The sequence below is a fragment of the Ctenopharyngodon idella genome, chromosome 8 (assembly GCF_019924925.1).
Source record: "Ctenopharyngodon idella isolate HZGC_01 chromosome 8, HZGC01, whole genome shotgun sequence".
In the NCBI taxonomy this organism is placed as follows: domain Eukaryota; kingdom Metazoa; phylum Chordata; class Actinopteri; order Cypriniformes; family Xenocyprididae; genus Ctenopharyngodon; species Ctenopharyngodon idella.
In genome coordinates this window covers 34,147,241-34,173,897 of record NC_067227.1, presented here as the reverse complement: position 1 = coordinate 34,173,897, position 26,657 = coordinate 34,147,241, and the positions used below count along the sequence as shown (strand labels likewise).

Below are 26,657 nucleotides of genomic sequence, written 5' to 3'. Positions count from 1 at the left end.
GATGAGACCCTAAAAAGGACAGGATCCTCATGCACATCGGTTTTTCTCATTAGTCGCGAGCAGATCATTTGTGCGATTCCTGCCGCTGTTTTAACTCCTTTACACATTTTATAAGCTCTTCACGAGTTCCCAGCTGGCCAAAATACCATCATACGCAGGCTACACACACACAACAAGCGCATTTACCTCAGCACACAGCATTGTTTTGGATGTTCGGTAAGTTCAGTCTCAAAATAGGCAATACGCCATAAAATCCAACCAATCAGGTTGTGAACGCATCCCTATGCCTTTAGGTTCGGTATCTTTTGGTTCAGTGATAAAATTGCCAATCTGAACGCTAATCGGACCAGGACTAAATGTTTTTGTTTTGTTTTTTGGTCTGGACCAAACAAACCGAACTACAAGTGTGAACACACCCTAACTTAAATCCTGTAACTAGAGCGCTACTTAATGGGAAATCCCCTTAACTTTTAAAAGGACAAAGACAAAGATCGCTTTCCTCAGCAGACATTCAAACAGATTTTTTAAAATGGATATAATATTATGGACATCAACCTGGAGAATTAATGCTATCAAATGCAGGTAATACACTCGTTTAGTTGATCTCTCTCTCATAATACCATAATAATCTACAAAATACAATAAGCTTCACTGAAGCGACTCAGTGTTCCTTCGTTACTAGTTCTAAAGTGATGTTTTAAAGACGGAAGTAGTTCTGCACAAAAGATTTTTATTTATTCACACACTCGTGTCGTCGAACTGTTGTATAAATGCAATATCACACTCGCAGCCATGCGATATGGCTGTATATCAGCTCTCTATGATTACCTACGACCATATCGGCGATAAACAGCCATATTGAAAGGCTACTCGTATTCAGTTTTATAATATATTAGATAAGGTTTGTTGAAATGATTTTTTTAAGGCTGTCACCTTGTGTTATCAAAAGACAAACCCCTCATTCAAACGCCCTAAAATGCTCAACAGTACCTGAAAAGCTGGACTCATTGACAACATAATGATGACAATAACAAGCTAAAGCAGACGCTGTGGGATCTGCAGGATCACAGACCATAACACAAGGTTGAAGGGTCCGATCGGACACAGCAGATCACACACGGAAACAGACGGACACGCGTGACGTGATTCTCCGGATCTCACCGGTCCTGTTACGTTGATTTGCTGCTGAAACCGAGAGATTTTACGAGCGTCTGCCTCCCTGAGAACACATGTTCAATACCACATGAAATCTCCTCCTTTACTTTTATTCGTCCTTCAGGACGCCGGTGAAAAGTTATGAATTTTCAGTGTCGTAAAAGAAATATTGCACAATCATTTTTATGGCTGTTGGGGTCAGAGCTGAGATGAGGACATAATGAATCTCCAAAGTCCATTTGGGTTTTAAATAGTGAAAACCAATAACGATGGTGTGGACGTGTTTCGTGAACGCAGCGACTCTCCGGAGAAACACAGATATTACAGCAAAAACACGCTGCAAAAATCATTTTCTTACTCAGTGTTTCTGTCTTGTTTTCCAGCACAAATATCTAAACATTCTTAAATTAAGATACATTTACTGGAGAAGCAAAATAACTGAACATATTAAGTCTTGTTTTCACATTAAAATGAAGTGAGTTTGTGCTTAAAACAAGAACAAATATCTGCCAATGGAGTCAAATAATCTTGTTTTCCCTTTGAATTAAGATCATTTTCTGACTCCATTTGCAGATTTTTTTCTCTTGGTTTTAAGCAAAGTCACTTCATTTTGATACATTTCTCAAGAAACAAGACATTTGTAATCACTCTTTAACAGTTTAGATGAATAAAGCAGTCTGCAGGTGACTGAATGCAGGTGTTTATGAGGTCGTGCGGCAGCTTCAGATGCTCATGAGTGTTTCTATGATTGAATATATGGACAGTTTATATGGAGTTTACTGGATATCATCTGAACGGAGAACTAATGGCAGTAAAACCTGCTCAGAGATGAGCTGATGAAACACGTCTGCCGCAGTTACAGGACGCTCAATCTGAAATCTCAATCATTAAACTCTTTTACTTACCGACTCACTTCATATTGATTCTCATTTTAATCGTGTGGAACTGGGGAAATCAAGAGTGTGAGGAAGAGCCGTGAGCGAGTCTGAGTTCAATTACAGAAATACTCTCACAAAACACTGATGAAGTGAGTTCATATAAAACCGTTCAAAGTTTGGGTTCTTAATGTTTCTTCTGATCACCAAGGCTGCATTTATTTGATCAAAAATACAGTAAAAAAATCTAAAAAAATTATTACAATGTAAAACAGCTGTTTTTTATGTGAATATATAGTAAAGTGTAATTTATATACAGTGATCAAAGCTGAATTTTCAGCATCATTACTCCAGTGTTCAGTGTCACATGATCCTTCAGAAATCATTCTTCAGTCATTTCGCTTCTCCAGTAAATGTATCTTGATTTAAGAACTTTTAGATATTTGTGCAGGAAAACAAGACAGAAATTTTTTTGCAGTGCAGCTTCAGCGTAACACGGATCTGATGTGATCAACAGATGGCAAACATGCGGTTCAGAACATCATCTGTTTTCTGGACAAACACAAACACTAGAACAAATAAACCAGCTTCACAGATGAGCAGAGAAGGACGGGTGAACAGACCTTATCAGAAAAAGTGAGTTATTCATGAGTTAAAGGGACAGTTCACCCAAAAATTAAAATGTACTCATGCTGAAGTTGTTCCAAACCTGTATAAATGTCTTTGTTCTGCTGTACACAAAGGAAGATATTTGGAAGAATGATAGTAACCAAACAGATCTCGCCCCCCATTGACTACCATAGTACAGTAGGAAAAGAAATACTGAGGGTTGAGATCTGGTTGGTTACTCGAATCAGACTGCTAAGTTGAGAGTTCATACAGAACTTTAGGAGTCTGAATTCAGAGTGTATTTGCGAAAATCATTGCATGTAAACATAATGCGTTTATGGAGAGCCACAAATGGAATTTAAGATTCATATATTTATAATTATTAGAATTGATTATACTTTCAAGTTCTCATATCTTCTAGTAATGAGACGACAAGTGAATAACCACAATAGATGAACAGACAGATGAACCACTAAACGGCTCTGTTTCGACTACGACTGAAGGAGGATTTGAAGGAAAATCACTCGAGTGCATTTGCGGTCATCAATAAACACACTCACTCCATTACTTAGAAAATGTCACTTCGTGTTTTGTGTGAGCGGGGTTTTTATGTCCATTAACTTTCCTGCGACTCGTTCTGTTTCTCCTCACGCTGTTCTTTTCATCTGTTTGTTTCTGCAGTTGGTTTTCAGTTTGGTGTGGGAACAGCGAATCAAAGGCCGAGTCTTTTAGCATCGTTATCTTAAACGTAGCAATGCCACTGCTGCGCGCTTGATCTCCTCCTGAACGCCACGGCTTACACAAGAACAAAAACACACATCGAGAGAAATCTACTGGTTCTGCATCAGGTGGACGCAGAATCAGACATTAAACGAAGACGTAAAACTGTTTATCAAACACTAGTAGACAAACACGGTCTTATTAGATATAGACCCAAAAATATACAAAATTATTAAATTAACATCCATGCATTTGGTTTTATCCAAAGTGACATAGATTGCACAGTTAATATTTTATAAGTATTAAATATTTATTATTGATTACAATAATACATTGTTTATCTTTAATGATAAGAAAAAAATAATAAAATGCAACCTGCCATAGTATAGTTAAGATAAATAGAGTAATGAACTTTATAAAGCATGGAGAAACACTTCTCATTTCTTACGTTGTTAAAGGTCGTGTCAATTAAACTCAAATTCATCTGTCATGTAGATTAAAGCTCGTCAAATTAGACAGATGAAACATGAACAGGTTGTGTGACGCCCTCATACTCAAAAACATCAACTAAACTACATTTGTAAAATGTTTTCGAGGTGAATTAGTGGCTGTCATGATAAACAAACTCAAACTAGAAACGAAAATAACACTTAAAGCATTATGAATTTCCCTATTCAATTTTCCATGTTAATGATTTTGTATTGATTGGGTCTGTTCAGTTCATGTTAATAATAATACCTTTTCAATGGTTGGTTTTGAGGACATTTTTTTGTCTTTTGTACAGTAAACAATGTCTAATGTAGAATCAGTTGTGAAGGTCACGTCTCTGCCGGCATTAGGTGTTTCTCAGCGGGTCACGCTCTGAATATATGACAAATATATGTTTGAGTCTGAGCTGAATGAAAATGTCAGACGATGACAGAATGAGACGCCACAGACCAGCATAAAGAAACTAATGCCACAAACTCAACTATATTTCACCTCATAATGGTTCGGCAAAAACAGACAATTTTGGAGAAAACAAATCGTCTTGAGCCAAAGAATTAGAGGAAAAAAGAATTTTGTTTCCCTTATGGTTCAAAAGTGCAAATTTGGACAGTTGGTGGCGCTAGAGAGAATGAGTTAGAGACTTCAAATTTGCTGTAGTTAATGTTGGGACTGTCCTCGATCTGTGTGCCAAATTTCATAATTTTCCCAAAAGTGGTTCTATGGGCAGCCATAGACTCGAGAGTAGTAGAAGAAGAAGAAGAAGAAGAATGCACTTTAAAAATAAACTCTTTTTTATTTTTTATTTTAACCCAGCGATTGGGTTGCTTAAACCCAGTGGTTGGGTTAAATGTTTGCCCAACCTGCTGGGCAGTTTTATTTAACTCAACTATTGTTTAAAAATTACTATATGTCTGGCTTAAAATGAACCCAAAATAGGTTGGATATTAAAAATCAGACACATAATTACTAGAGGCAACAATAATAATTCAGAAGGTGAACAATTATTAAACATATTAATAAATGTTAATTTCCATCATACTTTAAGTTCATTTAAAGCAAGCAATACAGTAATTTTTAAACAATAGTTGAGTTAAATAACACTACCCAGCAGGTTGGGTCAAACATTTAACCCAACCGCTGGGTTAAAGCAACCCATTTGCTGGGTTAAAGCAACCCATTTGCTGGGTTAAAGCAACCCAATCTCTGGGTTAAAGCAACCCATTTGCTGGGTTAAAGCAACCCAATCTCTGGGTTAAAGCAACCCATTCGATGGGTTAAAACAGTCCAATCGCTGGGTTAAAGCAACCCATTCGCTGGGTTAAAACAGCCCATTCGCTGGGTTAAAACAACCCAATCGCTGGGTTAAAGTAATCCAATCGCTGGGTTAAAACAGCCCAATCGCTGGGTTAAAGCAGCCCATTCAATGGGTTAAAGCAACCCAATCTCTGGGTTAAAACAGCCCAATCGCTGGGTTAAAACAGCCCATTCGCTGGGTTAAAACAACCCAATCGCTGGGTTAAAGTAATCCAATCGCTGGGTTAAAACAGCCCAATCGCTGGGTTAAAGCAGCCCATTCAATGGGTTAAAGCAACCCAATCTCTGGGTTAAAACAGCCCAATCGCTGGGTTAAAGCAACCCATTCGATGGGTTAAAACAGCCCAATTGCTGGCTTAAAACAACCCAATCATTAGGTTTGTCCATTTTCAACCCAACTTGGGTTGTTTTTAACCCAGGATTTTTTAGAGTGTAGCTGCCCGTAACCTCAAATGACACTGTCAAGAACTTACAAAAAGCTTTATGAAATCGATGTCTAATAATCAACACAATCATCTTCAGAACCCCATGACCCGCTGTCATCTCACAGAGCGGTACACTAATAACCATAAGAATTAATTAAACTAAAGCAGGTGCATGAGTGCAGCTCATCTGCCAGCGCTGAACACAATCACTAACCAGCAAACATGAACTCAAGACTTAATGGAAGCAGAACTGAAGGGCTTCAAATGTTCTCTGCCGAGTGTTTGTCCATTTACTGAGCATCTGTGCGCCGCACTGCATCACGGCGGAAATTACAAGAGCATTATTGCTGCGCTTCATCTCTCTGAATCTGCTGATTAAAAGCAAACATACAGCAGAAAACAGCAGCAGAAGAAGAGAACATAACAGACGTCTTCAACAAACTACTAAGAACCATTAATGAAAATACAGGGTCAGAAATGAACTTTTCCATCAAGGGGCAATGCTATTTGTTAAATAATATTATTAATTCTTTAATTTAACCTATTTAATGTATGTGTGTTGTCTTTTATGTCAAATACTTGTATTTATTCAATTAATTCAATTAGAATTAATCTGAAGTCATTGCAAAGGTGGAACAGAAGCTGCATCTGACACGGCATTTATGTTTATTGTTTATTGCTGCTTAAAGGTGGCATATTATGAGATTAATGTAATTTATGTTGGCCTATTAAAAGTAGGCCAGCATAAATTGTAAAATAAAAACAGGAATTCATTACAGGAATATTAATGCAAAAAATTATTGTTATTGTCGATTAATTGAATACACAAATTGGTTATGATGCAATACATATACATACATACATACATATATATATATATATATATTTAATTTTTTTTTTTTTTTTTTCCCCAGGAAAATCAATGTATTATATTTTTGTTCAATAATATTTTTTTTTTTATTTAATATTTTGCATTTTGAGGGAAATAAAAACAGGAATTCATTACAGGAATATTAATGCAAAAAAATTATTGTTATTGTTGATTAATTGAATACACAAATTGGTTATGATGCTATACATTATATATATATATATATATATATATACACACACACACACACATATATATATATATATATATATATTTTTTTTTTTTTTTTTTTCATGTATTTTTTTTTTTTTTTTAATATTTTTGTTCAATAATATTTTTTTTTATTTAATATTTTGCATTTTGAGGGAAATGTATGATACTATGCAGTATTTATGCAATAATTATGATCCATTTGTTTCCAGTGAATGTAATTTTTTCAGTAAAATCAATGTAATACATTCTTTTTCAATAATTTTTTATTTAATATTTTGAGGAATTTTTCTGGTACTATGCAATATTATTAACTATTATATTAACTATTAATATTAACTATTTTTAACCCCAAGAAATTCTCAGTCATTCAAAATTTCCAATTCATTTTTATGGTTGTTGTTTTTTATCACAAAGAGTACAAGACAAGTGCGACTATTTTTAGGACTATTTAAACTTTTTGCATCATGTCCACATTTATTTTCACATAGTAAGATTCATAGTAACATTGGGGGTCAAAAGTGACTAAAGAGCACCAGAGGGACAATTTTTGACCCCTTATCTTGAATTTAGGGGGCATTTTGGTTCTTTTTGGTGACATTTTTGCAATGTTTCCAATTTCCAACCCTGGCTGGAGATTTTAAAACGAGAACATGGCCAAGAACACGGACGCAAAATCAACCATCTATTATCCAATTGATCAAGAGCCGCGCAGGAAATCCACCAATCATTCCATTAGCGGCAGGACGCGGGAGAACAGGCGTATTTACCGGCCCTCAGAGGAACGATGGTGTTTGACATCACCCTAAACCGGACCCGCATTAGCCCGCGGAGGCCCGCGGTTCCTCCTAAAAGCCCGGATCAGGTGTCCACCATTAATCTTGTTTAAACGCTGGGATATTTCGGCCACATTCCAGGGCATCATTAGTGTTTGGTTTTGATGTTGCGGTCATTCATCACGCATCCGAGGGGTCGTGATTACAGTCACTACGAGTTCTGCTGACGTTAAACAAATGCTGCGCGGAGCTCCGACTGATTCGGCACATTACAACGCCACTTATATGTAATTATCTCAAGTGGGCTGAAATACATTAGTGCCGTATCAGACTTCCTCATGGGAGAATCGCTCAGAACATGCTTTCTGCGCTGTAGTGCAATTCAACACAAACACGGCCTGTGAAAAACACATATGACTGGGTAATCGTGCATTCTTATTTTTTATCGCCATGTACTAGGATTTATTTCATATAACTTATTTTAATGACATTCATTGGTAACTATCTTTTTGCATTTACAGTAGTGACCTTTTTCGTTCAGTACAGCATATATGAGTAAATATAAGACAGTGTTAATCACACAGATAGTGCTGAATTACACTGTTATAACCTAAAAGACCAGATTAAAACTGGATTACTGTGTCCATCGGTCTGATTTCAGACTCTTTTTTTTAAGGCTTTAAAGGTTAAAGTTTGCTGTGAAGAAGTCCTTCAGTCACTTTAACTCACTGCCAAAGAAGATCTGAAGTGACTTTCAGAGATGTGTCGTTCTGGCCAAAACCTGCAGAGATGAAGTGAGGAGGTTCTCAGTGTCCGAGATGACCTCTAATATAGTGCCCTAACTAGTGGTCACATGATCTGAGTTTATTAAAAGTTGATGCTGATACAGATACTTACATTTATGCATCTGGCAGATGCTTTGATCCAAAGATGAAAGCACTTTCTTCTTTTTTGGAAAAAAAATGTGTGCTTTTGTTCACCAAAGATGCATTAAATTAAAAGTAACAGTAAAGACATTTATATTGTTAATAGGGCCCAATGTACTGTTTTCCATATTTTACACAATGCATTGTGTTGTTTTAGTGTTAAAGGAAATGTCTGTGAACTTAATGGACGTCCAAACAGAAAATTACCAGTACCTTCCATTCTTCTACTAATTTTTTCAGTGCATACATGTAAATATTAGGCCAGTATCACTGATACTAATACTGCTGCTGATGTCTCTTTTTTAAAAACATTAATTATAGACATTCAACATTACAGTACAACTAAAAGCTATCAACTTCAGCATTTATTAGGCTTTAAAAATAACAACTTTTAACCATCTTCACATAAATCCATTATAATAAATGTCATATTTACCTGTCTAACAGGTAGGAAATACACAGAAATGTAATAAAGTTGTCAAACACTTTACAGTCTTCACTGCATAAAATTTAAATTAAATATAGATTAATCCTTATTAAAGCTACAGTTTTCTCTGTTATCTTTGTTCTTTGATTAATTAATGACATCATCACAGCAACTGGTTTATTAGGCTGCTGTCACTTTAAGAGCTGCTGAACATGACGCGGATCTGACGCGCATCTCATTTCCTCACAACTCCTTAAGTTCATTTAAGACGTTATTTAACTCATTTAGGACTGCTCTTATGAGGATACTCCACAAAACGGGCATTTTGGCATAATTCTGTGTTTGTTCAAGTGCGAAAGAGCACTCGATACTGGCGCGCGTCTTTCTCTGCACACGAGTCATGTGACATAACACATGACACGACATTCACAGACAGCGCGTTCTCGTTTGTCTTGTGGCGCTTGAATGCTTTAAAAGCATTTGTGTGAATAAGAGCGTGATCATATAATGTAACGCTAGCCAAATTATGAAAGAAAAAATGGATTCTGTGTTAATTGCGTTAAAAAAATGTGTGTTATGTGTTAATGTGCTAATTTTGACAGCACTAATTAATATGTGTGGGTATTATTTATAATATACAATATTTATAATTAATAAATTGTACTATTCATTGGAAAAGGGAGCAATTAACCCTGTTAATTACATCAGCCCAATAATCAGATGATGTTATCATCATAATCTCATCATACTGTAGCCAATATCAGCTGATTAACTAGGCTAACAAGTATACCAGTCCATAACTAGCCCTAACCAGCTGATACATCACATACCCTCAATGTTAATCTGAGTTTCTGTTCTAAACAGTCATCAATGTGAGCAAAAGTTTCAATTCACAGTTTTTTTCCAGAACCTTCACTCTCTCTGTTCTTCTGCAAACCTCCACCTTTAAAGTCACCATGAAATCAGAAATGACAATTCCTATTGTTATGGAATATTGCAGTCAGGGGCGTCACTAGGCCCATTTTAGGAGGGCTTTAGCCCCCCGAAAAAACTGCAATTAAATCCATAATATGTACTAGGGGTGTAAGAAAATATCGATACACATGAATATCGCGATATTATGTTTGGCGACACTGTATCGATATTTATTTATTTATTTATTTAGATCCAAGATTCGTGGCTTTGTGTTCGGTTTAAACCACAGACTGTATAAAACCCAACCGCTAGATGTCAGTGTTATCTCAGAACGTAAAGTGACGCATAGCCGGAGAAGCGCAAGGTGCATCGCTAACGTTAGCATTAGCAAACCCAGCTCACAAGACGATAGAATTATTCCACTCCCACGGCATACAGAGCTGAAATGTGTGTGCTCATCTTGGCTTCAACTATAAAGAAACCACTAAGGAGATCGACAAGAGTCAGTTGTTTGCGAAATAGGCCACAATAAAATCCAAAACTCGGGAAACGCATTGAATCTGAGAGCTCACTTAATATCCCGATGCCATCCGCGCTGCTGAGAGAGACGTTCAATAGAATATGTAGTATGTACCGCACGCTTTCCTCACGGTAACAAAATAAACACACAACAAAAATGACAGTGGTAACAGAATTAAGAAAGCATCTGATCATAGCGATGTGAATATGTTTGCACCAGCTCTGTTCAGCACTTCAGTGAAGTCACGTTTATTTAAATAGCACTTTATACATTAGACGGCTTTATTAAAGCAAGCAGATTTACAGTATTAAATATAAAACAAACAGATATTCAGTCATGAAATGGACTATGCACTAGTTGTTAAATAGTTTAGAAATTAAAAACTGCTATACCGTGAACTTTTAAAACACATACACCCAAAGAATCCTGCAGTCACTTTACTATTTTCCCTTAGATTGCATAAAATAGTGATTAGTGATATAAATGCAAATGATACTGCATTGATTAAATAAAATTTGTTGTTTGTAAGGTTTTATGCATATGGTGGTGTGTTCTTTATGACCGTTTTTTCTAAAATTACATCCTTTTTTCTAAAAAAACAAGGAATATCGCAATATATCGCCTTTCTTACAGTATCGCAATATATCACAATATATCGTATCATAACCCCTGTATCGTGATATGTATCGTATCGCCAGATTCTTGGCAATACACAGCCCTAATATGTACACTGATTCGTGATCGCCTCAGTCCCCTTTAAAACTCATATGAAACTGGCGGCAGGCTTCGGCTCATCGCTGTATTTTAGTCTGCGTTATTCAGTGTGTTCTTCAGCGTCAAAAGCAGAGAAAAACGTGTGCATTTATTGATAGATTGTTATAATATCTGCATCCGTGTAGTTCTTTGTCATAAATGCAGTTTACGTAATATGACGCGGGAGCAATTCAAGACGGTTTCCCATCCACTGTAAAATTTTAAGAAATTCCTTTCATCTAAATGGCATGAGACTTTTCCTCTACTTCAGTGCAATAAAATTGCTCAAATTTGTTATAATATTCATTATATAATAAATGCAAAAGCAAAACACATTAAAAGAACTATAAAAGGGAGTGGAAATGATGGCAAATGAACTAATCAGTGGTCCTCTGCAGCCATCTAACGGTTATAGAGGCAATTTCATGTCATTTTCATGTTAAAAGTGTTTGTTTTTCACCATGTGACAGAAATACAGAAATCCTCCACTAAACCATGGCACATTTCCGTGTTATCACCATGAATGAAAATGATTAATGTAGATCTTCTTTAAAGTTAATTTTACTGCACAAATGGAGAGTTAAAAAATAATAATGTTTAAAACATTAAATGTGTTGAAAAAAAAATATTTTACCCACATATTGCCAATCTAGACAATTACAGTAATAATACAGTTTGTCTATATTCTATTAATGAATATTAGTTATTTAAAATGATTAGAAATTAATTCAATATTTTAGGGATTGACTTGACAGGTAATGTAGAACCTACTGTATTGTTCATGCCTACACTAATTAACAAAAAAAATTATTAATTTTTTTTTAAAAATCATTCCCTCATTGGGGGCTGAGCCCCCTAATATTGAAATCCATATTGCAGCATTTATTCATAAATGATCAATCTATACACATTATCATTACTGTTTTAAATCCATGTTCTTCGCAATCTTGAATCAGAATATCTTTTTCACCCTCTTGCAGCATCTCTCCTCTTCCGAGGGCGGGGCAACCTGTCACTCACATGAGATCCACCAATAGCAAACCACCACCATCCAATCAATTCCCCACAGACAAAATCAAGCCCCGCCCTACATTTGTTCTTGTTTGCGAAGCCGTTTCAAAAGACGAGCACGACTTCCATTACATGGTGACTTTAAGAACACACACCTCTTCTGCAAATACTTAAAGTGAACAAAGACAATTTAACAAAACAAAGCTTTCCTTCGCATCACTTCTGCTCTAGCTTGTGTACTAGTCTAGTTTATCCTTGTCATCATGTGTGTCCACCGGTCAGACTGTTTATGTTATTGCGTCTCGCTGCTTCCCCCGCTGACCGTAAGTGACACAGCTGCATGTAATGACGTCTAATGCTTCTGACTGGTGGTGATTTTCACCGTGGTGGTGGAGATGTGGTCAGTTTTCGGGCACAAGCTCAACACAAACACACAGCGATTCAGCGCTGCACCGCAAGGGTGTCATTTAAGAGCACCGCTGACCCGAAAATCTACTTCTAAAATCTTTTTCCACTTAAAAACACTGAAGCAAATCTTTGTCGTTCGGCTGCTCTCAGAGGTGGGCATTTCTGTCTTTACGCTAATAAAATCCAAATGTGTTTTCATTACACCGAGCAAGAACGAGCACAAGAACGGCTCCTTTTGCTCCGTCATGCAGTTACTTACATCTAACGTTACGATCTGGCAGCACATGTAGCTATTGTTTGCCCGGCGTAATCGCTCAGCTTTGTCCTTCAGTCTCAGCAGGCAGTAATTACCCAGAGAACCCCGTGATTCGGTGTGTGAACACATGCAGCTGTTCTGGCCTTTGTTTCGAGGGATCAGAGGGTTTATCTGCCATCATTACTGCATTATCTGTAGCGCATACTGCTGGAGCTCAAGGATGGGACTGACAATGTGCATTAATGTGGCTTCAATGGACCGTACGGACAGAAACACAGTCCAATACACGAATGCAGACATGGATAAATGTGCATGGTTCTACATACAGAGGGGAACAAAAGTATGAAGGCACTGAAAATATATAAAATGTTGTAGGACTTTGAAATAAATAAATAAATAAATAAATGTATTAATTCATTTATTCAGTTATTATATTTATTTACAATTTCATCTATTTAATTAATTAATTAATATATTTAAATTATAAATAAATATAAATAAATGTTTAAAAAATAAGTAATATAAATAAATAACTACAGAATGAATGAATAAAGGAAATAAATATAAACAAGTAAATGACTTTTTATTTAAATTTATGTAATAAAACAAATAAATTAAATATAAATAAAAATGTAAACTAAAAATAAATAAATAAAATGTAAAAGACTGCTGCTTTGCCATGACGGTATGCAAAGTTTTAGGTAGGAAATAAATAAATAAATAAATTCATTTATTCAGTTAATTATATTTATTCACTATTTGTTCAATTTAATTAATTTATTAATATATTTATATTATAAATTTAATATATATTAATACATACATAAATATAAATAAATGTATTAAAAATAAGTAATTTATTAAAAAAATAAGTAATTTAAATAAATAAATAATTATAGAATAAATAAATAAATATATTAAATAAACAAGTAACTGAATATATTTATTCATATTTATGTAATTGAAAAAATAAGCTAAATACACATAAAAATGTAAATAATTAAAAATAAATAAATAAAATGTAAACGACTGCTGCTTTGACGGTATGCAAAGTTTTAAGAAATAAGAAATAAGTAAACAAGTAAACAAAACAAATAAATAAATAAATGTAATATTTAATTAATTAATTTATATATTTAAATTATAAATAAATATAAACAAATGAATTAAAAATAAGCAATTTAAATAAACAATTACAGAATAAATAAATAAATATAAAAAAGTAAATGAATGTATTTATTCCTATTTATGTAATTAAACGAATAAATTAAATATAAATAAAAATATAAATAATTAAAAATAAATAAATAAATAAATGTAAAAGACTGCTGCTTTGCCATGACAGTATGCAAAGTTTTAGGAAATAAATAAATAAATAAATAAAAAAATAAAAGCACTTTCACCATGACATGCAAAGTTTTTGAATTTTGAAAAGTATAAAATAAAATAAACTGTGAATAAGTGCTGCTATGACAGTAATTAGGCCTAAAAAGGGAAAACTGACTGAAGGCGACAGGTTAATGTTAATGTCCGTTGTAGCGCCCCGTGAGGAAACACTGAAAATGCAACATTTCTGAACATGACGCATGACATCAAGCTTCTGAAGTGTTCATGATTCAGAGAGAAACGAAACATCCAAACGCATCTCAGTCTTACCGTGATCTGTGATCTTGCAGGACACCAGATAAAGCTCCTTCAGACTCCGGCCCTCCTTCGCGATGATCTCCACACATCTGCCAACACACAACAGAGGGCACGGACAGGGTTAAAGGTCAGTAAAGGTCATCTGCACATGCTCAGATCGGCTCATATCAGCGGCTCGTTGATAAAGCAGCCGTATTACATCACCTGAGAGAGCACTGAAAGTGTGGGATTTTTAAAAACAGAAAACTTGAAATATATAGAAAGTTTTAGAATTTTGATTAAATAAATAAATAATAAAAAAATAAAAATAAGGTTAAAATAAATAAATAAAATACAATATAAAATAAAATAAAATACATGCACATGCTCAGATGGGCTCGTTAATAAAGCAGCCGTAATTCCATCACCTGGGCGTAATTACATCACACTCTCCTGAAACTAATGATTAAACGTGACTCGCTGACGGCCCTTTCTTCTCCACTGATCCCATATCTGCACCTCAAAAGCGTTTGGGAAGAAAATTAATAATTTAATTGAATCTACTCTGATTAAAAACTAAAAGGGCTTTCACATGGAAAAATCCTCCGTGCCCAAACTGCTAATGCCACGACTTCAAAGACACGCCAACATGGATCCGGCATTGTTCCGGCCAGGAGAAGAGAACGAGAGATCATAAACGACTGGAAACTCCGTCTGTTTGACCCCATTAACCTTTAGTGCTTATCTTAAATAAAATAAAAAACATCTCAGTAATGTAAATTAAAAAAAATGAACAAAAATAAAATGTAAAAGACTGCTGCCTCACCGTGACAGTATAGGCACAGTTCTAAGATTTTGGAAAATGAAATAAATAAACAAGTAAATAAATAAATAAAATAGAATGATGTGAAAGATTGTTGCTTCACCATGACAGAAGACAGTAGGCAAAGTTTTAGTATTTTCAATAAATTAAAGTAAATAATTAAATGAAATATTAAAATAAAATAAAATATCAGTACAAAATAAAATGCTAAATAAAATAAAATAAAATAAATAAAAGAAAGACTGTTGCTTTACTATGACAGTTTCAGGATTTATAACTAACTAAATGTAGACAGTAATCATAAAATAAAACATTAACTAAATGTAAATTAAAATGAATAAATCTATACTTATTTTTAATTTAATTATATTTATATATATTACTTAATTAAACAAACAAATTAATAATACATCAATATAAATAAAAGTAAAAAATAAATATTTTATTTAGTATTTTATTTTATTTAGTAGCAATGCACACTATTCAAATTTCTCAGTCAATGCCAAGTTATTTTCACAGATTTTTAAAATAAAAAAATAAAATAAATGAAAATAAAAAATAAAATATAAAATAAAAATATAAAAGAGAATAACGTAAAAGACTGTTGCCATGACAGTTTCAGGATTTCGAACTAAATAAATAAATGTGGACAGTAGGCAAAGTTTTAGGATTTAAATAAAATAAAATAAAAAAATAAAATAAAATAAATAACAAATATAAAATAAAATAATAAAATAAAGTAAAATAAAATAAAATAAAATAACAAGTAAATGAATATATTTATACTTAATTTTAATTTAATTATATTTATATCTATTATTTAATTTAAATAAATAAATAATACATAAATTAAAGTAAATAAATAAATATTTTATTTAGATTTTTATTTTATTTAGTAGCAATGCACACTATTCAAATCAAAGCAGAGTTATTTTCACTGATTTTTTAAAAATAAAACAAAACAAAACAAAACAAAACAAATTATTTGTCCTAAAATGTCCTAAACTATTTGTCCTAGTGTCCTAAAATTTCAGGACTTGATTTTTCCAGTTTCAGGATTTTGAACTAACTAACTAAATAACTAACTAAATAAATAAATGTGGACAGCAGGCAAAGTTTCAGGATTTAAATAAAATAAAATAAATAATAAAATAAAATAAAATAAAATAATAAAACAAATAAGATAAAACAAAACAAAACAAAATAAAAATAAAAATAAATCAAATCAGATCAAATCAAATCAAATCAAATCAAATCAAATCAAATCAAAACAAAACATAAACAAAATTTCAGGACTTGATTTTTCCAGTTTAGGATTTTGAACTAATTAACTAAATAACTAACTAAGTTTTAGGATTTAAATAAAATAAAATAAATTAAATAATAAAATAAAATAAAATAAAATAAAATAAAATAAAATAAAATAAACAAACAAGATAAAACAAAACAAAACAAAACTAAACAAAATAAAATAAAATAAACTGACTCACTTCTGTTCCATCAGAGCTCCAACTCTGGAAATGTTCACCATCTAATGCACAGAATCGGTTTTGCACTATCTAATTGAATCTAATTGTGTTTCTACATCTCTGTCCGGACGCTTTACCCCGAGAGTGACCTGATCCGGCCCGGAGATAATCACAGCCGGCGCCAGACCGGTCACTTCAGTCCAGCAGAGAGTGGAATCATCTCATATGGGTCTGTCACATCTTCAATCCGCTTCACAAATGAGCAGATCCAAACGAGACGCTCCTCGCGAGAGCTTGTTACCACAGCGGGGTCGGGATGAAGATAATTAGGATTGACATGTACAAGCAGCGCAGACACGTTTATGGGCGGCACTGGATGTGATCAGAGGAGCTGATGAGGGAAACACCACATTAAACCTGCCGGAGTGATCGAGACGCTCGAGACGCCGCTGGACGACTGATCCAATGAGCTTCATTAGAGCCGAGAATGAAAAACAAAAGAGAAAGAGGAGATTGATGCTAGAAGAGAACCTGTAACGGCGTAATATATGAAAATACACAAACATGAACACATCCTGAAACGGTCCTGAAATTAATCTAATGGCAGACAGAGTCAAAACGAGCACTAGAGCACATGGTTTGTGAGGTGTAGATAAATCAATCGATCAATCAATAAATAATGTTTTAAAATACTTCAATCTTGCCACGACAATAGCCATTCATGCTGATGTGGTAACAAACATACAAAACATAATATAAATAAATCAACAAATAAATTAAAGAATTAATATAATTAAACAAATTAATGAATTTATTTATTATATTAATATTTATTTACTATTATAATATAATATTTTATAATATTTATTTACTTATTTATTTTCAATTTATTTGTGTGTGTATATATAAATATATATATACAAACACACACACACACAATATATATACATACATATAAGTAAATAAATATTTAAATGAATAAATAAAATAATTAAGTAAATTAATTTATTTATTCATATTTTTAATTTATTTAATAATATTTATATATATTATTAAAACAAATAAATTAAAAATAAATACATATTAAATAAATATTTTATTTAGTAATTTAATTAAATCAAGAAATAAATGAAAGAATTAATATAATAAAATAAATAAATGAATATATTTCTTATACTTATTTTTTTAAATATTTATTTACTTATTTATATTATAAATAATATAACTATTATAAATATTATTTATATTATTATATTACATTTCTTTTTAATAAATTTGTTTATTTTTATTATTTATTTTTAACTTATTTGTTTACATATACACATGCACAAACACACACAATATATATACATATATAAAATATAAATATGTAAAAATAAATATTTAATGAATAAATAAATATAATTAAGAAGTAAATGAATACATTTATATTTTTAATTTACTTTATATATATATATTTAAACAAATAAATGAAAAATAAATAAATATAAATTAAAATAAATAAATATTTTATTTAGTATTTTATTTAGTAGCAATCCACACTATTCAAATTGCTAAGTTACTGCCAAGTTATTTTCACTGATTTACACCGTTGAATTATTTTTTAGAGACAATGATTTTCCAGAAATAAAAACAGTATGTTGTTCTTCCTCACAGCATCATCATCATCATCAAGTCTAGTGTTAAAATAAATTCAGGACTAAATGTAATTAAAAAAAAAGAATTGTATTTGTTTTATCAAGTCATATGTTTCTTTATTTATTTTCCTATTATTACATTTCTTTATTTATTTTTGGGCCTCCATGTGTGAGCACACGTATGATTTGAGAGCATGTGACAGATGGAAATGCAGCTTTTATCTTACTGTAGGTTCGTCCGCTGCCGTCTGAAATAACATCATTATAACCGTACTCTCTCTGCTTCCTCACCTCACTCATCCTCACTAATTCCCCTTCCTGTGTCGGTGCGGGCGGCCATGACTCAAGGCCGTGATGCCCAATAAAGGGACATTAAAGTGGTTTCCATGACGATAAAGACACTCCACACTCAGCCAATTAGGTTGAGAGCAGCGGCGGGCGAGCGAGAGACGGCCGGAGAGAGAGAGAGACTTCATCTACCCACAACAATCAGGCCAGAGCGGCCGCACACGCTGATGACGAGGACACACCTTCATCACGGCTCGATCGTAATGACGGAGTGTTTATGTGTCATTACTGTGTTTACTTTAATCAGACCGACTGATTGTTGACTGACGTGATGGTCAATCAGTCCAGTTCTAGGAGAAAGAGAGGATGAAACTCTGTTCGACAACAGAAACACATGGAAGTTTCTCTCATTTATATCTGTATCAAAACAACATGATTATGATGATTCAACATCTGCATTCACACGACCACTGTATCAATTCAACAAACATCTGCATAGCCTGACAGACGCTGACAGCTCTTATTATATATATATATATATATATATATATATATATATATATATATATATATATATATTCATTCATTTGTTTAAATAAATATAATGAAATAAATTAATAAATATAATATAAATAATAGTGTATTACATATATTTAAACATTATCACTTGTTAATTATTTTTATACAGTATATATTTATTCAATTTTTTAAAAAATTATGTAATTTATAATTTTTTTTATTTATTTAATTAAATAAATATAATTCAATAAATTAATAAATATATTTATTCACTTGATAATTACTTTATTTATAATACATACATACATACATACAATACATTTGTTTATTTATTTATTCGTTCATTTATTCATTCATTCATTTTTAATTCATTTGTTTAAATAAATAAAAGCAATTAAATAAATTAATAAATATAATATAAATAATAATATATTATATATATATTTAAATAATTACTTGTTAATTATATATATATATAAATTCATTTAATTTTTAATTTATTATTACTTTTTTTATTTGTTTGATTAAATATACATATATAAATAAATATAATTAAACAAATATGATTAAATGTGATTATTCATATGATTATATATGATATTAATTCATTTATTTGTTGATTCAATTATATTTATTATATATTTATATTTATTCATTTGTATGTTTGGTGCCATATCAGCATGAATTGCAATTATTTTTAATTTTATTTAATTTTTATACATTAATTTATTTAACTAAATAAACAAATAAATAAATATAATTAAATACATGAATAAATATATTTATTTATTTGTTAATTATTTTCAATTATTTATAATATATTTGTTTATTTATATTTAGTTATTTTTTTATTTGTTTGTTTGATTGATTAAATATACAAGTAAATAAACAAATAAATATAATTCATTTATTTGTTTATTCCATTATATTCATTTATGTTGTATGTTTGGGGCCATATCAGCATGAATGGAAATTTTCTGTTTTTTTTATTTAATTTTATACATTAATTTATTTATTTGTTTAAATAAATATAATAAATGAATAAATATATTTATTTACTAGTTAATTATTTTTAATTATTTATAATATATTTGTTTATTTATATTTAGTTCTTTTTAATTTATTTGTTTGATTAAATACACATATATAAATACATATAAACAAACAAATAAATATAATTCACTTATTTGTTTAATTATGTTCATTTATTCCATTATATTTATTTATTTGTATGTTTGTTTGTTGTCGTATCAGCATGAATGGCTATTGTAACAGCAAGATTGAAGTATTTTAAAACAAACAACAAACAAATTCTTCTTACAACATTTCAATAAAAACTACATCTTTCAATTTGACATTTGCTAAAAATCCCATTTTTTCCCCTGGTGACTCTCAGTTAATTGACCTGAATGTCAGTCAGTCACTGTGATCCAGACCTGAACTTAGTGAACAGAAGCGCATTAAACACACGCAGTGTGAACGTCCCTCCTACCTGAAACTGATTCACAGTTCAGGAGGATCAGGAGGAGATGAGAGGAGACGGAGACCACAGGGGTCGTGGTGTTGTGTGTCTCTGTCACTGGAGAGACAATAATGAAGCCGTCCGGTGTCAGAACGCAGAGGAACATCAGATGTGTGCCGACGCCCTCTGACACCTGATGCCGCGGCGACACGCTACGCCACCAATCAGAGCGCTGGACAGATGTCCGGTGCAGTGACCTCATCAGTCAGCGTGAGACGCAGGACAGACGCTCAAGGACACGGAGTCTCCGTCTGTCTGTCTGACTGTAAAGACAGGACTCATTTCATTGACCCGATCCTACGTAACGACCCACAGACTAATCAAACACTTCACACACTTGTGTGCAGTTTACAGTCTTACACACTGATGTTAGTGGTTCCTGGTTTAAATGGCCAGTACAACTAACTAAATGTTTTATTTGAAGAAGTTTTCCACTTGTTTTAAGCATATTAGATTCTCCAACAGAGACGTTCAGCAGTGTGACCTCTGTAAATGAAAGTACAAATGAAACTGTGTTCTCGAGCACATAATGTAGAAATGTTTCTAAACGGATGCTAATAAATGAACTGAACGGCTGAATGTGTCTCACAGCAGCGTCAGACGCAGTAAAACACTGTAATATTCAAACGCAGCAGGAGCGACGCTGCCATCAGTGTTTAATAAGACATTAGTGCGTCGCTCCTCACATCTTCACAGAGACCACGACAACAACGAGAGCCGCACATAAAGACCCGATTTATCACAAAAGAGCCAGACAGATGAGTCTAACCAACAGACGGGTCAAGAGAATAGAGGAATTCATAGAGTTAAACACACAAACTCAAGGCCGTGCTTCCTCTATTCAACACAAACTACCTGAAGCGCCTCCACAACAACAAAACACGTGAAATCTTCTTCTGACAGAGAGAAGAATAAAACAAAACCAAATGAAATACAGCGCTCAAGGTCTGGAAAGGGTGAAGACAAAGAGCGAATAGAAATATACGACTGGAGTCTTAATGAAATGGAGGGGCGGAACAGAGAAAGCTCGTTTTTTCTTCCACCGAGCGCTTTACAAAATTATTCTCGCTGTAAATTTCTTTTTATAAGTCCTAATAAAGCCTTATATACATGACTGGAAACGTTGTGCTCGTCAAATGTTTTTCGTCTTTGACTCTTGTACATTGTTCACACATAAAATGTGGATTTTTAAAGCGTTTTCATCACAAAGAGAACAAAGATGAGCAGACTGCTTTTATGAAATATTCTAGATTTCAAAAATCAACCAGAACAAATATTCTAAAAATTCCTAAATACCAACCACTTTAATAAATATTATCACCAATATATATATATATATATATATATATATATATATATATATATATATATATATATATTGTGTGTGTGTGTGTGTGTGTTTTGTCTCGTACTCATATATTATTAAAATTATTATAATATTTAAAAAAAATTAAAATATTATTAAAATCAAATGTTGTGTCTGTTAATATTATTTAATGGACCTGAGCTACACTCAAAAAAATTAAGCCTTTTTTCAAGATTTATGCATTTCAATTAATAGTAAAATTCCATCAAATTGAATTGAATAATCCTTACATATATTAATTGAATAATCCTTATATATTTTCATTGAATAATTCTTACATATTTTCATTCAATAATTAAATACTTACATATTTTCATTGAATAACTGAATAATCCTTACAAATTTTATTGAATAATTGAATAATCCTTACATATTTTCATTGTAAAACTGAATAATCCTTACATATTTTCACTGAATAATTGAATAATCCTTACAAATTTTATTGAATAATTGAATAATCCGTACATATTTTCACTGAATAATTGAATAATCCTTACAAATTTTATTGAATAATTGAATAATCCTTACATATTTTCATTGTAAAATTGAATAATCCTTACATATTTTCACTGAATAATTGAATAATCCTTACAAATTTTATTGAATAATTGAATAATCCGTACATATTTTCACTGAATAATTGAATAATCCTTACAAATTTTATTGAATAATTGAATAATCCTTACATATTTTCATTGTAAAATTGAATAATCCTTACATATTTTCACTGAATAATTGAATAATCCTTACAAATTTTATTGAATAATTGAATAATCCTTACATATTTTCACAGAATAATTGAATAATCCTTACATATTTTCATTGAAAAAAAATGTAATAATCCTTACATATTTCCATTGAATAATTGAAAAACCCTTACATATTTTTACATAAAGTTTATTAAATTCAATTTGATGGAATTTTACTATCATTTGAAATGTATAAATCTTAAAAAGAGATTTTTTTGTGTGTAACATGAACTAACAATGAAGTAACATTAACACAGATTAACAAACACTATAACAAATGTATTGCATCAACTAACATAAACAAACATGAGCATCAACTAACTATAACTGTATTACTTTATTGTAAAGTGTGACCAAAATATTCTATAATGCACCAACAGCAGATGAAACTTGTGTTACAGTGAATATTCCTCTCAAATAACGTTCTTGTAAAGAATCAGTGTTCCATTTAATTCTCCTGGTCGTGAAAAACAAGCCGCTCAGACACTTCAGATGATAAACAGCTCATTCATATCAAGTTAACAAACTTTATGGAACCAAGGCTGTCTTTGTGCATTACGCTCCGGAGCGGATCTGACGCTTCCCAAATGAGCCATCATGCCGGGTCTGTTTGTTTCTGTGATCCAATTAAAAGTGAAGGCCACGTTTGATTGACTTTACCAACTTCCACAACAGCACTCGCGCTCCTAATACAGGCTCAACTTGACGTTGTTTACGGTAATACGAGGCGGGAATATCTCCCTCCGGACGTCACACTTCAGGTGGACTCATTTGAGCCCATTACATCCCAGCCAAACCCAACCAACCAACATCCAAAGCCCTCAATGCTGTGATGTGATCTATTGTTAATTGCCACGCACTTTGATTACCGGCGTTTATTTTAATGAGCGCCGTACGGAGAGCGGGATATTAGCAGCGGCTAAATTGAAGCATGTTCATTAAACTAATGGATATGAAGAGCTGGGAAAAAAGGAGGTGAAATATAGAAGAGAATGAAGTAAAGGCTTCGGCGTGGCATGTAATTTCCAGATACCTTGACAGAGCGCAGGTTCTTCAATTATACGGCCTGCTTTTAATTACACAAAATATGCCTCAGATGTCGGGCCACGATAAAAATTAACATCCGCCCGTTCAACTACACACTCTCCGAAACAAATTAGAGTTCATTACCTTCGCTATTTCAATAGAATGCAACATAAATCAACAGGTAACTGATAAATTCATCTTTTTTCCCCCACAATATCTGAGCAGTAATTCGTTCACATTCACCTTCCTCCCTCACAAACCTTGGCTTTCTCATCAGGAAATGATGCACTGAATGAAACTCTTGAAATCTATAAATTTCCTCCATCTCTGCTGGTTAGTTAACCGGGACGCTGACTGAGCTTACACACGTAATGAAGTAGCACATCATACTGTGCTTGATTTACATGCATCCACAACAATAACAAATCATGCAAACGGCACAGTGCAGTATTTCACTCTTGCCAAAAGCCAAAAACATGCATTGAAATAGATTTGACCAGACCTGTTATTTCATGCACTCCTGAACAGACTGACTTCAGTTTATTATACAAGAGAATCTGTCAAGAACATGTCAAACTCAAACTCAAAATTAAGCCTATTTTTTAGGACCATTAAGATTTATTTGCATTGCAACATTATTTTCATGGCAATTTAAGCATTTTTATTTCAGTAATCAGTAAGATCAGTAAAATATAGCATTTTATTTCATAAACTTTATTGTAGTTAGTGGCAATTTAATATTTTGTTCAATTATAGCATCACCAAGAGGCGCAATCCCACCACTTGTATGTCAAATTTGGTGAAAATATCTCATTTCGTTTAGGAGTTATAGACATGTAGATGTACATAAAAATGACCCATGCATGACTTTGATTGCATTTTTTGCCACTTACTATCAAAATTTTGGCATTTGGGCTTAAACATATAGCCAACGGCCTATGTTTTCGAATTTCCCACGGTGGTTTCGTCTCGATCAGACTATCGGTTTCGAAGATATTCGCAAACGTTTTAACGCTAAAACGCAACGTTGCGCAAACCATAGAGCGAAACCTAGCATGTTAGGTATCGTTGGTCTCGGCAAGGATTCAGGAATCTAACGAGATGACTCGCATGAAAATAAGTCAACCACATCAAAAGTTATGAGCATATGAATATTTGATTTCACCACTAGGTGGCGCTGTCTCGAAATTTCTCAGGTTCCTTCAGGGCATCGTGCTGATGACCCATACCGAGTTTCATAATGATACACTAATGCATTCAAAATATACAGCATTTTACTACAAAATGCAAAATGGCTGACGCCCAAAATGGCCGATATGGTAAAATTGGACATTATTCGACTCGGCAGGTGGCGCTGTGCCAAAACGCTGCATGTAGCCTCAGGTCATGCTTGTGATGACGTACCAAGTTCGGTCAGAATACACTAAAGCGCTGCGGAGATATAGCCTCGCATCGAATTTGGCGTGCTCTTCTTCGAATTTCGTTATTCGAGAATGGTAGAGTTTATCAAAAAGTTTCTGATAACTTTTTGCCGCCATACTATGAAGATGATCTACTTTGATTTTCAATTTAAACACTTTTTATTTTATTTTTTTAAATCACTATAAAGGCAGTACAACAAAAACTATTACGACATATGAAGTCTTAATGATGTTAATATTATATATATATATATATATATATATATATATATATATATATATAAAAATGTATTTAAACAGGCCTGAGTGTTCACTTCTTCAGCTTCCTAAACGTTTGTTGTATTTTCAGCGTCGGTGACTTCTCAAACTGGATTTGAAGAGAGCGTCATCTGTTTGTCAGGCTCATATTTCTGCTCTGAGAATATCAGTAATGAATAAAAATGGCTTCAGTTACTGGACTTGTTCAAGTCATTTAGGAAGCAGCAGCTCATAAAGGACTTTTAATCCAATGTTCCCTGAAAAAGAGTATCCTGAGAGCCAATAAAGACACGCTGAGAGGACGTTTAGACCCGAGAGACACGCAGACATCAGGGTTTCTGTACGACACACGTCTGCCGGCTACAGTCTTTCCAATCCAGCGGCCAGAATCTCAAATGAACTTCCGAACGGATCGCCTTTTGATCTCATGCCGAGAAAGTGCAATGAGATTTGATCCTGCTGGAGAATGAGGGAAGACGCTGTGAAGTAGAAAAACCCTGTTTATCCCTTTTCAAGGTGAATATTATTCTCTAACTTTCAGAGATTCATCACAATCCCATTATCTGCGCTGAAAAGTGAACTTCAATCCCAGTGTCTTATCACGGACACCGCAGACCGCAAACCGCTGCATCACAACTAACTTCACAACTACAGACAGCCAAAGGAAAAGAAGTTGAAGCAATTAATAAGATAAATCCAGAGGGATCCAATCGCACCGTCCCAGACAGAAAGAGAAAACTTTAGAAACACTATCTGGAATATAAAAGCAATGATAAACGTTCTGCAGGGAAATGCATGAAACACGTCGAGTCAATAGTAAAATGCATTAAATTATCAGCTGCTTTTATGAGTGAGTGATGTGAATCAGTTTCTGTACGCCTGTCTGACGCTGATGCCGCGTTTCTAAAGTGATTCGGTGTGTCTGTAATGAGTCTGAGATCTGATCCGTCGCTGTAGCGGCTGATAAACACCTGCGAGAGACGAGGACTTCCAACAATCATGATGTGCTTGACATGTGAATCTCACTACACTTACCAAGAACACTGTCAAATTTCATCTCAAAATCAAAATATATATTTTGCTTAAAGATAATGAAGCCTATTTTTATGACCATTAGGATTTGTTTGCATAGCAAAAGTATCATTTTCATGGAAATATAAGCACTTTTTTTTTTTAAATCACCATAAAGGCAGTGTAACAAATATTATCATGACATATAAAGTCTTAATATTATTAATAATATTAATAATTAATGGTAATTTAGAGTTAAAATGTGCTTGAATAAATTTTAAAATA

The 26,657-nt window shown here is 32.8% G+C and overlaps 1 protein-coding gene across 1 annotated transcript in view; it reads right to left on the bottom strand.

Moving 5' to 3' along the window:
- fbxl17 (F-box and leucine-rich repeat protein 17) overlaps positions 1–26,657 on the bottom strand; it is a 219,249-nt gene that overhangs the window by 52,408 nt on the left and 140,184 nt on the right. The window contains exon 8 of the mRNA XM_051902751.1: positions 14,317–14,393. Coding sequence (XP_051758711.1) covers positions 14,317–14,393 — 77 coding nt within the window. The remainder of the gene's footprint in view (positions 1–14,316; positions 14,394–26,657) is intronic.